Here is a 13,153-nt window from a genome sequence, read left to right as displayed (position 1 = left end):
GTTTTCAAGGGTGCTGATGTCTGAGATGTGGTAGGGGTTCCAGACAGATGAGCAGTAGTCTAGGGTGGGTCTGGCAAAAGTTTTGTAGGCTCTTGTGAGTAGTGTGAGATTGCCAGAGCAGAAGCTGCGTAGGATCAGGTTTACAACTCTAGAAGCCTTTTTGGCGATACTGTTGCAGTGGGCTTTAGCACTTAGGTCATTCCTAGTAGCCAATGCAGCTTGCGGAGTGTTGGTGTTATATGGGTGTACTGTACCTTGGTACACCCACTATGGCTCATTTTAAACCAGCTGAAGTCTCTGAACGCTCTTCAAGGGTAGCCCCACGCAGAGCGCATTGCAGTAGTCAAGGCTGAGCAAAGAGAGGCGTCACAGCCCTCCCACGCACTCGCTCTCTGTCTCTTCCAGCTTCCATGATTCACTGGACGCGGCAGATCAAGGACGTGCTGCGGGCCCAAGAGGCGGTCGAGAGCCGGGAAAGCGCAGGGCCCCTGGAGGAGATCGCCTTTTGGAAGAACCGCTGCACCGACCTGTCGGAGATCAGCAAGCAGCTGTGCCAGAAGGGCGTGAAGCACATCGAGAGCATCCTGATACTCTCCAAATCCTCCTACGTGGCCCCCTTCCAGCGGCTCGCCAAGCAGATTCAGGTTAGGGGGGACGGGAGAGGACTGGGGAGGGGGCCACAATGGTGGCCGAAGAGCCAGGCCAGAGCAGGGTCTGCCCTGAGGGTCTTCGGTCTGGCTGGCTTAGAACATGGAAGACAGCATACAATAATAGTGTTCAGCAGAGCTAAGGGGTCTATATTATTTATCTGACTTCTATGCTGCCCAGTCCCGAAGGACTCAGATGATAGAAAGATCTTAGATGATAGGTACATGATAATGGATGGATGGATAAATTAACAGGTAGGTGGATAGGTAGGTAGGTGATAGATAGATAGATAGATAGATAGATAGATAGATAGATAGATAGATAGATAGATGATAGATGGATGGATGGATGGATGGATGATATAGATGAGAGAGAAAAAGAGATAGAGAAAGATGATAGATGATGGGTGGATGGATGGATGGATGGATGGATGGACGGGCAGACAGAGAGAGAGAGAGAGAGAATGGACCAAAGGGCGAGAGGGTGGCAGGCAGATAGATAGGCAGACAGACAGACAGACAAACAAACAAACAAAGATATTGATTCATATGGCTGGCAGTTTACCTTGGAGGTCATCTAATTCAACCAAAGCAGGAGACCCTATAAACCATTCTGGACAAATGGCTGTCCAATCTTTTTGATGGCCTGATAGGGGGGGGGGGGGCATCACTTCCAGTGGCCAGGCATTCCCCTGGCTAATTGCTCTATTTTGCCATCACTTTTGCAGGACGGGTCGGAGCAGGCCCAGTCGAACCTGCGCTTCCTGTCCATCCTGAAAGAGCCGTTCCAGGAACTGGCCACTGTACGGCCCAAAGATATCCCCGAGAAGCTGCCCCATCTCATCAGCCTGGTCCGGATCGTGTGGGTCAACTCCCCATACTACAATAGCCGAGAGAGGATCACGGCTCTCTTCCGGAAGGTGGGGGGGCTTCCTTTCATTCCCCCCCCCTTTGTTCTCCTTTATAAAAAGGAAAAAGAATCTTAAAAATACTTTGAGACATTTTTGTTTTATACTAAACATGAACATCTTCTTCCTTCTTTTCTCTCTCTCTCTTTTCCTCCCTCTCTCTCTTTCTCTCTTTTCTTTCTTTCTTCTTCCTTCTTTCTTTTGCATCTTCCCTTCTCTTCCTCTTTTCTATTTCCTTCCCCTTCCTTCCTTCCTTCCTTTCTCGGTCCTTTCTCTTTTTTCTGTTTCTTCTTCCTTAATTCTTTCCTTCCTTCCTTCCTTCCTTCCTTCCTTTCTTTCTTTTTCTTCTTACTTTTTTCTACCTTCCTTCCTTCCTTCCTTTCTTCCTTCCTTATTTTCTTTCTTTCTCTTCTTCCTTCCATTCTATCTCCTTCCTTCCTTTCTTTCTCTCCTTCCTTTTTTCTATCTCCTTCCTTTCTCTCTCTCTGTTTTCTGTTTCTTCTTCCTTCCTCTATTTCTTCCTTCCTTCCTTCCTTCCCTCCCTCCTTTCCTTCCTTCCCCCTTCCTCCCTCCATCCCCCCTTCCTTCCTTCCTTCCTTCCTTCCTTCCTTTCCTTCCTTCCTTCCTTTCCTTCCTTCCTTCCTTTCTTCCTTTCTTTCACTTTCTTCTTTCCTCTTTTCTATCTCCTTCCCCTCTCTCTGCCTCTCTCTCTCTCTCTCCTCCCCAGATGAGCAACAAGATCATCCAGATGTGCTGCAAAGACATTTCCTTGGACCGCCTTTTTGAAGGCTACATCAACTCCTCCCGCCAGACGTTGCACAGCTGTATCTCCTGCATGTCGTCCTGGAAGGAGTGTTATCAGCAGGCATCCTACATGCACAACAAGTAAGGGGGGGGGAGTCTGCGTGGGGGGGGGAGAAATAGCACCGTGCCAAGGGGCTAGTCCTCAGTGATCATGATTGCCTCCCTCCCCCGATCGGATATAGGACCGCTAAGGAAAGGAAAATGTCCATTGGGGAAGGTGGGTTTGCTTAATGACCAGGTGACTCGCTTAACGACCGCCTGGCTTCCCAGCACCTGCGGTTGTAACAGGAAATATTCTGTTGTAAGGTACACAAACAATTCTCTTGATTCTCATTTTTCACCATGCTTGTGGGTAACATAATTTCATTTCAGAGTTCAAGGAATAGCGGGACATGGAAATCTAATTAATAAATAAATTAATACATTTTCATTTACTGTATTTCATTTTCCCTGTTAAATCCAGCTACTTTTGGCCTTTCATTTTTGTTTTTTCATTTCATTTCCGTTCAGCCGGGCTCCCGAAAATTCAAGGGTATAAAAGTCAGACGCACACACACACACACACACTTGAAAATTCAAAAACAATGTTTTTTATCACAAAATTCAAACTAAACAAAGCACCCTTTTTGTATTGCAAAGAACGCTTTTCCCAAAACATACTTGTAGGCTGTAAAAACCCCTTAAACAGTCCTTAAGTACTTAGCTAGCAGCTGTGAAGAAACGTCACAGCCCTCCTTCTTCCACGAGTTGAAACACACACACGCTTTGCTGTGCCTTGGTTTCAAAGTCTTGAAAAATCAACAAACAGAGTCCTGAAACAGCAAGTCACGGTCCAAACCAGTACAACAGCACAACGTGCAAACCGAATGTTCAGGGAAATGGACTTCTGCTTTGTCCATTGGACGATTTTTTGCCCTCCAGAGCGTTCAGGGAAGCTTCCTGAAGCCCCAGAGTGCAAAAAACAACACAACGGGAAAACCGTAAGTCCATTTTCTGAACTTCCGGTTTTCCCGTTGGGCGGTTTTTCGCCCTCTGAGGCTTCAGGAAGCTTCCCTGAATGCTCTGGAGGGCAAAACGGCCTCCCCCAAGGCCAAAAACCAGCTGGCTAGCACATGCATGCGTAGGGCAACGCCTCGCGTGCCCTCCGATATCCATGTGCCCCCTGTGACACACGTGCCCTAGGTTTTCCATCACGGCCCTAGGGAATCGGGAGGCCTAAAAACCGAATGAACCAACGAACGAACGAACAAATAACAGAGCCGGCAAGCCATGGCTTGTAAGATCCCGGCCGGCAAGCTGAATTTTTGGGGTGGCGGGTGAGAAACCCTGCAATACGTGGCTTTCCCCGGTCCTCTTGCAGCCCTGCCGGAGTGCCCTCCCACCCACTCACCCACTCCCTCGTCTCTGCCCGCCCAGCTTTTCGGCACTTGAGAAATAATCCATCATTATGATTACGGATGTCAGGTTTAAGTGGTTGCTTGGTCCTTGGCAATTAAGTCTTAAGTGTGCCTTGTCTGCTTCCCATTCAAATGAGCGGGGCTGGATCAATACCCAGTGAGATGCAAAAAAAAGGAAGGCATTTAAAGACCCTCCCGCACAGCCAGACCCCCGGATTAAGCTCTTGAGCCTTGGTGGTCCCTAAGGTGGTGAAGGGGGGGGGTGTCTTCGCCCTTTCCTGATTAGCTGATTTCTTTGGAAACTTCTTGCCCAAGGAGGGCGGTGGGAAACAGGAGGGGGGGGGGGATTAAGGATAAAGCAGATCGGCCAATTCCCCCCCCCGCCCCCCGATTTCCGAAGGTTCTGATCTGTTCACTGCTGATCCATGTCCGTACCCCATAGTCCCCTCACTCCCACCTGTGAGAATAACAGAATGGCAAGAGAAGGGAACTTGGAGGTCTGACCCTCTGCTCAACGGGCTGTCCAAGCTCTTCTTTAAAAACCTCCGGGGATGGAGTGCCCACAACATCTGGTGTCCAGGTGTTCCACTGGTTAATTTAATTCCACCTTAATTCCAGGGTGCAATAATTTTCCATCCGTGGCTTCTTGTCCTGTCCTCAGAGGCTTTGGAGAATAGGTGGAACCCCCCCTCTTCTTTTGGGGCAGCCCCTCGAATATCGGAAGAGGCTATCAACAGAGTTTGAAGGGACCTTAGATGATCTTCTAGTCCAGCCCCCTGGTCAAGAAGGAAGATCCTAGTAATAGTTCATTGTTAAATTGATGCGTGGCTCTTCCGGCAGGCTTTCCGGGAGGGGATGGGTCCTGGACCAGACCAGCATCTTCGCCCAGGTGGATGCTTTTGTCCAACGTTGCAAAGACCTGCTGGAGGTAAGTGTGAAGTGACCCATCCCAAGCTTCCAAGGGTTGACCTCTGCTGCCCATCAATCCCTGCTGGCATCGTTGAGGTCCAGTCTTCTGCAGAGCAAGAGTGGATCCCGACTGGAGGGAGGGATGTCCGAACCTGGTAGGCAGCTCCCCGTTCCCGCACCGTTTCCCAGAATTATCTGGGCCAGGTGGATGCGTCCCCAAGAGAGTAGATCCCAGGGAAGATGATGACCGCACAGCCGCTTTTAATAATAATAATAATAATAATAATAATAATAACAACAACAACAACAACAAGTGCAAAAAAGAGCAACCAAGATGATTAAAGGACTGGAAACCAAGACTTACGAAGAGAGACTGAGGGAACTGGGCATGGATAGCCTAGAGAAAAGGAGGGCCAGAGCGGACATGATAGTAGTCTACAAGTATACGAGGGGATGTCACAGAGAGGAGGGGATCACTTTATTCTCCAGGGCACCAGAGGGCCGGACTAGGAACAACGGCTGGAAGCTGACCAAGGAGAGATTCAACATGGAGATAAGGAGGAACTTCCTGACGGTCAGAGCGATCAACCAATGGAACAACCTACCAGCGGACGTTGTGAACTCCAACACTCTGGACATTTTTAAGAGAAGATTGAACTGCCACATGACTGGTGCACTATAGGGTTCCTGCTTGGGCAGGGGGTTGAACTCGATGGCCTTCAGGGTCCCTTTCAACTCTAACAATAAATAAATAAATAAACAGAGTTGGGAGGGACCTTGGAGGTCTTCTAGTCCAACCCCCTGCTTAGGCAGGAGACCACACTACTTCAGACAGATGTTATCCAACATCTGCTTAAAAACTTCCAGTGTTGCAGCATTCACAATTTCTGGAGGCAAGATGTTCCACTGATCAACCGTTCTGACTGTCAGGAAATTTCTCCTTAGTTCTAAATTGCTTCTCTCCTTGTTTGGTTTCCACCCATTGTTTCTTGCATCATGTCCTTTGGAGAATAGGTTTGCTCCTTCTTTGGGGCAATCCCTGAGATACTGGAAGGCTGCTATCCTATCTCCCCTGGTCCCTCTTTGCATTAAACTAGCCATGCCCAGTTCCTGCAACTGTTCTTCCTATGTTTTAGCCTCCAGTCCCCTAATCATCTTTCTCGCTCTCCTCTGCACTTTTTCTAGAGTCTCAACATCCTTTTTGCATCGTGGCCACCAAAACTGAAGGCAAATATTCAAAGTGTGGCCTCACCAAGGCCTTGTAAAGTGGCACTAACACTTTGCGCAATCTTTCTCCTGATAGGTCTGTGAGAGCCAGCAACATTTCGGCCGCTGGGAAGATGGCAAGCAGACGCCACTGCCATGTTTCTTCGGTCAACAAGGCCCTCAGATGACCCGGAGCTTGTTGGAGATCGAGGAGACCTTCAATAAATATCTCAACAACCTCCGGAACGTGAAAGGGGGGATCCTGGACGTGAAGAACACGACCTGGCACGAAGACTTCAGCCGGTGAGCAAAGTCCAGCGCAGGAAAGACGGTGTGGGTGTGGAGCATGGCGGAGGGAGAGCACCATGGGGAGTGTGCCATGATGGAGGTCCCACCTCCAACCCCGGGTGATTTACAGGAGATGCTCCTTCTTCTTCTGACAACCATTAAGTGTTTGACCTCATGATTCTTGACAATCTATATTTTCTTTTATGTACGCTGAGAGCATCGGCACCAAAGACAAATTCCTTGTGTGTCCAATCACACTTGGCAAATGAGGAATTCTATATTCCATTCCATTCCATCTACAGTGATACCTCAACTTACAAACCCCTCGTCATACATACTTTTTGAGATACAAACCCGGGGTTTAAGATTTTTTTGCCTCTTCTTCCAAACTATTTTCACCTTACAAACCCAAGACGATGCCACTTGGATGCCCCACCTCCGGACTTCTGTTGCCAGCGAAGTGCCCGTTTTTGCGCTGCTGGGATTTTCCTGAGGCTCCCCTCCATGGTAAACACCACCTCCGGACTTCTGTGTTTTTGCGATGCTGCAGGGGAATCCCAGCAGGGGAATCCCAGCATCCCAAAAACGAGCGCTTCGCTGGCAACGGAAGTCCGGGGAGGTGGGGTTTCCCATGGAGGGGACCCTCAGGAGAATCCCAGCAACGCAAAAACGGGCGCTTCGGCTGGCAAAAGGGGTGAGTTTTGGGCTTGCACGCATTAATTGCTTTTCCATTGATTCCTATGGGAAACATTGTTTCATCTTACAAACCTTTCACCTTACAAACCTCGTCCCGGAACCAATTAAGTTCGTAAGACAAGGTATCACTGTGTTCTATTCTATTCTATTCTATTCTTCTTGCACCATCAGTTTCCGCGCAGGAGTGAAAGACCTGGAAGTCATGACTCAGAACTTGATGACTTCGGCTTTCGAGACGGTGAGGGATGTGGAACACGGGGTGGACATTCAGGACATCTTCCAACATTTGTCAACCCGAGAGGTACGCTTGGAGCAAACAGGGTTGGCCTGGGGAGATTGGGGTGGGGAGAAGGAAAGATATGGTCTTCCAAGAAAGAGAGCTGGGAGAGAGGGGGACGGAGGAAGAGAGGAAGGATAAAAAGAAAAAAAAGAGAGGGAGAGAGTGTGGGGAAAGAAAAGAGAAAAAGGAAGGAAAGAGAGAGAGAAAGAAAGAAAGAAAGAAAGAAAGAAAATATGGATTTGGAAGGGACCTTGGGGGTCTTATAATGCAACCCCCTGCCCAAATAGGAGACCCTGTACCATTTCAGACAAACAGTTGTCTCTTCTTAAAAGCCTCCATTGATGGCTTCTGGTGGCAAGCTGTTCCACTGGTTCCTTGTCCTCCCTGGCAGGAAGTTCCTCCTTCATTCCAGGTTGCTTCTCTCCTTGGTTAGTTTCCATTCGTTACTTCTTGTCTTGCCTTCCGGGGCTTTGGAGAATAAATTGGAAGTAATTCCAACTTAGATTGGAAGCTGGGCAGATGCTGGAGGGCCCGAGAACAGAACAGAATGATAGAGTTTATTCATTCATTCATTCATTCATTCGTTCGTTTTATTTATTTGTTCGTTCGTTCATTCATTCACTCATTTATTTATTTGTTTGTTTGAGTTGAAAGGGACCTTGCAGGTCATCTAGTCCAACCCCCTGCTCAAGCAGGAGACCCCCCCCCCAGTTATATGGCAGTCCAATTTATTTTTATTTGACTTCCAATGCCGCCCAATCCTGAAGGACTCGGGGCGGCTTACAATAACAATATAAAAAGAAATACAAATAGATACAAAACAATTTAAAAAATTTGAACATAATCTAAAACTATAAAACCCCGAATCAAAAGAAACCCATTAATTATAAAAGAGTCATAATCCCATACGTACACACCATTCATACAGTGTGGCCCAGACAGTTGTTAGCTCATGGCCCCCCCAGACCCCCCAGCAGAGTCAGGTCTTCGTGGCTTTACAGAAGGCCAGTAGGGTGGGAGCAGTACGGACGTCAGGGGGTAGTTGGTTCCATAGAGCCAGGGAAGCCACAGAGAAGGCCCTCCCCCATGGTCCCGCCAACCTGCATTGCTTGGTTGACGGGACCCGGAGGAGGCCAACTCTGTGAGCTCTTACTGGTCTCTGGGAGACCTGGGAGTCCACCTGTCCCCAACCTCTTCTCCTTCCTCAAGGCCATCAGGCGCACCTTCGACAAGAAGACGGTGGACGTTTTCATGCTCTTCAACCGGGAGCTCTCCCTGGTCAACAAGGAGCTCAGCAAGAAGACCCCTTTCCTGACGCCGTACATGTGCCACTATTCAGGCATGGTCCACTGGATGCGGGCGCTCCGACGGCGCGTGGACAGGCCCATGAAGGTAGGTAGGGCGGGTGCGTCTGAAAGGGTGGGCAGGAGACGGGGCTGAGGGCATCTCCCGTAGCTTCCCAGCGCGGCTTCCCCTGAGCTCCTGGTTCAACCGGGCGGCTAGCCAGACAACGGTGAAGCAAAAGAATAAATAAGTAAGTAAGTAAGACATTAATGAAAAAGAATGGAATTATGATTCAAGAAACCTAAAGTAAACCGCTCCAAACTCGACTGCAGGAAATACGACTTTAGTAATCGAGTAGTTAATGCAAGGAACTCACTACCTGACTCTGTAGTATCATCCCCTAACCCCAGTGATAGACTCCTACGGGTATGGTCAGGTACGGAGGACCACTAGAAAAATTTTGATTTTTTTTTCTTTTTTCCCCCTTCTGGGCTCTGGTTATGTTTTCCTATCGCAGTAAATGAGGTTGAATGTGTATAATTTTAGAAGAGCTGGGCGTGCGTGTTTGTGTGTGTGTACATACACATACACTGTTTATATAGTAGATAATGTATATTTTTGTGTGCCTTCGTGTAATATGTATGTCCACATATGGCATATACACATAGAATTAAAGAGTATACAGTAATACCTCGTCTTACGGACCTAATCGGTTCCCGGGGGAGGTTCGTAAGGCGAAAAGTTCGTAAGATGAAACATTGTTTCCCATAGGAAACAATGAAAAATGAATTAATGCGTGCAACGAACCCCCCCCCCCCCGGCAAAAAAACGCTGCCGCCCGGCTGTTTCAATTGAAACAGCCGGGCGCTTCTCAGCGTTCTCCCAATGCCGAACCCGGAAGTTCGGCAAAAGTTTGGGTTCGGGTGGCCGCCGAGAAGCCCCGCGGCCTGGCTGTCACCTTTTGAAACAGCCAGGGGGCTTCTCGGCGGCCTCCCGAACGCCGAACCCGGAAGTTCGGGTTTGGCGTTCGGGTTCAGGAGGACACTGAGAAGCCCCCCGGCTGTTTCAAAAAGCGACAGCCGGGCGGCGGGGGCGGGTTCGTAAAACAGAAAACATTCGTAAGAAGAGGCAAAAAATATCTGAACCCCGGGTTCATATCTCGGGTTGTTCGTATGGCGAGGGGTTCGTATCATGAGGTACCACTGTATTTTGGATGTTCAGTCATAGTCAATAGATGTGAGCTGCCCCGAGTCCTCGAAGAGGGGCGGCATACAAATCTAAATAATAAATAAATAAATGCGGAAATTGTATCTCTTTGAGGCGAGGAAGCGCCCGACTGGTGATGAAATACGAAATCCAGCATAGTGATCTTGTTTGCTGTACTGACATAATAATAATAATAATAATAATAATAATAATAATAATAATAATAATAATAATAATAATAAGCAGCCCATATCAACCATTAGCACCAGTCATTTATATTTGTCATTTTAGAAAAATGTTCAGTAGACTAAGTTTCATGTTTAATGAATAAAAGATAATCATCATTGTCATCATCATCAAAATCGTCATCGTTCTAGACACTTGGGAAATGTTCGACTTGTGATTTTGTGATACGAAATCCCCCACATCAATGCTGTGCATTACTGTTTTTTGTAATAATAATAATAAGAAGAAGAAACACATATCAACCATTAGCACTAGTCAGTTATATTTGTCATTTTTTAAAATGCTCAGTAGACTTAGTTTCATGTTTAATGAATAAAAGATAATAATAATAATGAAAATAATAATAATAATAATAATAATAATCAGCCCATATCAACCATTAGCACCAGTCAGTTATATTTGTCACTTTTTAAAATGTTCAGTAGACTTAGTTTCATGTTTAATGAATAAAAGATAATAATAATAGTAATAATAGTAATAATAGTAATAATAGTAATAATAGTAGTAATAATAATAGATGGTGAAAAAGAAGCCAAAGTCTTTGTTTACTGCCTTCGGGCCGTCCGCGATTCCTTCCTCTTCTCTCCCCCCCCTATTTAGCTATTTACCTGAATAACATCTTCCTTGCGCTGGTTCCTTTTAGCAGCTTTAATTATACGCCAGGAGAGAAACAACCTGGCATTCCAGCCATCAATCAAACACAATGCCCCCCACTCCCCCCTCCTCTCCCGGTGCCCACTCGAAAATGTAAAATAGACAAATCGGCGGAAAAACAAAATGGTTCCCTCTGAAGTTCCTGGAGGAAATTTTCCCTCAGGAGGGCGAGAATCTTTTTTTTTTTTTGCTTTTGTGCCTGTGCTGGCTACCTTGGATCTCAACAGAAGCTCTTTTCTGGTTTACTGTTACTGGTCTGTGGTGGGAGATGTGCCTGTCATTCGAAATGCAGGTGGTCCTCGGATGTACGACTGTGATCGAGGCCTGTCACTAAGCGAGACATTGGCGAAGAGAGTCACAGCGTTTTGTGACAGGGTTGCTGAGGGAATTAGCAACTGGAGAAGGACAGCCGAGAAGTCCAAATAAATAAATGAAATAACTAAATAAAAATAAAAATACTGCTGTTGTTCAGCGAGTGACATGGTCGTTAAGTGAGTTTGGGATAGCGTGAGCCGCCGGGACTCTGCGACCGTTGTAAATGTGAGTCGGTTTTGCCAAGCATCTGAAATTCGATCGTGTCTCCCCACAGGAGCGGGATGCTTCTGCAATGGTCGTAAGTGTGAAAAAGGCTCACAGGTCACTTTTTCAGTACCGTCATAACTTGGAACGGTCACTAAATGAGTGGTTTATAATGGAAGCCACCTAGAGAGATCCTTGGTGGTCCCTTGGTGAGCTTGGTGTTTTGTTTGCAGACGTTTCACAACCCAACTAGGTGATGTCATCAGTGATAGAAGAGGGAGTGGGATGTAAGGAGGAGGAGGAGGAGGTGGAAGAAGAGAAGGAGGAGGGAAATGAAGGAGGACGGTGGGGGTCCTTGGTGCTTTCTGAGCTTGGTTGTTGAATAGAATAGGAATAGAATAGGAATAGAATAGAATAAAATAGAATAGAATTTTATTGGCCAAGTGTGATTGGACACGCAAGGAATTTGTCTTTGGTGCAGATGCTCTCAGCGTACATAAAAGAAAAAGAGACATTTGTCAAAAATCAGGAGGTACAACACTTAATGATTGTCATAGGGGTCAAATAAGCAATGAAGAAACAATCAATATTAATAAAAATGCAACAGGTTACAGTCATCCAGTCCTAAGTGGGAGGAAAAGGAGGATATAGGAATTATTAGAAAAACTAGTAGAATAGAAGTGCAGATTTAGCAAAAAGTCTGACAGTGTTGAGGGAATTATTTGTTTAGCAGAGTGATGGCGTTTGGGGGAAAAACTCTTCTTGTGTCTAGTTGTCTTGGTGTGCAGTGCTCTGTAGCGACGTTTTGAGGGGAGGAGTTGAAACAGTTTGTGTCCAGGATGTGAGGGGTCAGTCAATATTTTCCCCGCCCTCTTTTTGACTCGTGCAGTATACAGGTCCTCAATGGAAGGCAGGTTGGCAGCCATTGTTTTTTCTGCAATTCTGATTCTCCTCTGAAGTCTGTGTCGGTCCTGTTGGGTTGCAGCACCGAACCAGACAGTGATAGAGGTGCAGATGACAGACTCAGTGATTCCTCTGTAGAACTTGCAAACCTTTCATGAATTGCAAACATTTCATGACCCCACTACGTAACATCATCAGAGGAGAATGGAATGTGTGAAGTGGTGGAAGGAGAAGGGGAGGAAGAGGAAGAGGTGAAAAAAGAGGAGGAGGAGGAGCAGGGGGAAAGATGAAGAGGAGGAGGATGACTGTGGGGTCCTTGTTGCTCTCTGGGCTTGGTGGTTTTCCTGCAGACGTTTCGTGACCCGACTGGGTGACATTATCAGTGCGGTAAGGGTGTGGGGTGTGTGTGAAGTGGGGCAAGGAGAGGCGGAGAAGGTGGAAGATGAAGAGGAGGACTATGGGATCCTTACAGACGTTTCGTGACTCAACTGGGCAGCATAATCAGTTCTGTAAGGGAGAATAGTTTACTCTCTTTATATACTTGCTTGGTCTGTGTTGGTGGGGGTCTTTTTGGTGGTTCCTTGATTTGTTGTTTCGTGTTGGGATTGTTTGTCGGAGTCGGCGGTTCCTTAATTGGGGTACTGATTGGGTGGTTAAGAGGTTATCCAGCTCAACCCCCTTTACGCTGCAGGGTATCTCCGAGTCCGCCTCCTGCCGCACGAATCCCAGCGACCGGTCAGGTCCCACAGAGTTGGCCTTCTCCAGGTCCCGTCAACTAAACAATGACGGCTGGCGGGGACCCAGGGGAAGAGCCTTCTCTGTGGCGGCCCCTACCCTCTGGTACCAACTCCCCCCGGAGATTAGGATTGCCCTCACCCTCCTTGCCTTTCGCAAACTCCTTAAAACTCACCTCTGCCGTCAGGCATGGGGAAATTGATTCCCCTGGGCCGTTCGGTTTAATGCATGGTCTGCTTGGGATGTATGATTGTTTTTATATTAAGGGTTTTTAAACTGTTTTTTATAATTGGATTTGTACTGTGTCCCATTGCTGTGAGCTGCTCTGAGTCTTTGGGGAGAAGCGGCATACAAATCTAAATTATAATAATCATTATTATTATTATTATTATTATTATTATTATTATTATTATTATTATTGGGTGACTTATTCAGCCTCAGTTTGAAAACCCAGCAGGGGAGGGGAAGAAA

The 13,153-nt window shown here is 47.0% G+C and overlaps 1 protein-coding gene across 1 annotated transcript in view; it reads left to right on the top strand.

Annotated features, from left to right (window-relative positions):
- The window catches only part of LOC139154307 (dynein axonemal heavy chain 2-like), a 38,515-nt gene extending 26,085 nt beyond the window's left edge, over positions 1 to 12,430 (top strand). Inside the window, exons 7-15 of the mRNA XM_070728726.1 lie at positions 406 to 644; positions 1,376 to 1,567; positions 2,283 to 2,440; positions 4,597 to 4,684; positions 5,969 to 6,174; positions 7,027 to 7,156; positions 8,345 to 8,527; positions 11,298 to 11,389; positions 12,298 to 12,430. Of these exons, the coding sequence (XP_070584827.1) occupies positions 406 to 644; positions 1,376 to 1,567; positions 2,283 to 2,440; positions 4,597 to 4,684; positions 5,969 to 6,174; positions 7,027 to 7,156; positions 8,345 to 8,527; positions 11,298 to 11,389; positions 12,298 to 12,430 (1,421 nt within the window). The remainder of the gene's footprint in view (positions 1 to 405; positions 645 to 1,375; positions 1,568 to 2,282; positions 2,441 to 4,596; positions 4,685 to 5,968; positions 6,175 to 7,026; positions 7,157 to 8,344; positions 8,528 to 11,297; positions 11,390 to 12,297) is intronic.
- Positions 12,431 to 13,153: the final 723 nt, after the last annotated feature.

This window comes from Erythrolamprus reginae, chromosome Z (genome assembly GCF_031021105.1).
Source record: "Erythrolamprus reginae isolate rEryReg1 chromosome Z, rEryReg1.hap1, whole genome shotgun sequence".
Lineage (NCBI taxonomy): Eukaryota > Metazoa > Chordata > Lepidosauria > Squamata > Dipsadidae > Erythrolamprus > Erythrolamprus reginae.
Note: the sequence above shows the minus strand (reverse complement) of the source record. Positions and strands in the feature narration are given on the sequence as shown.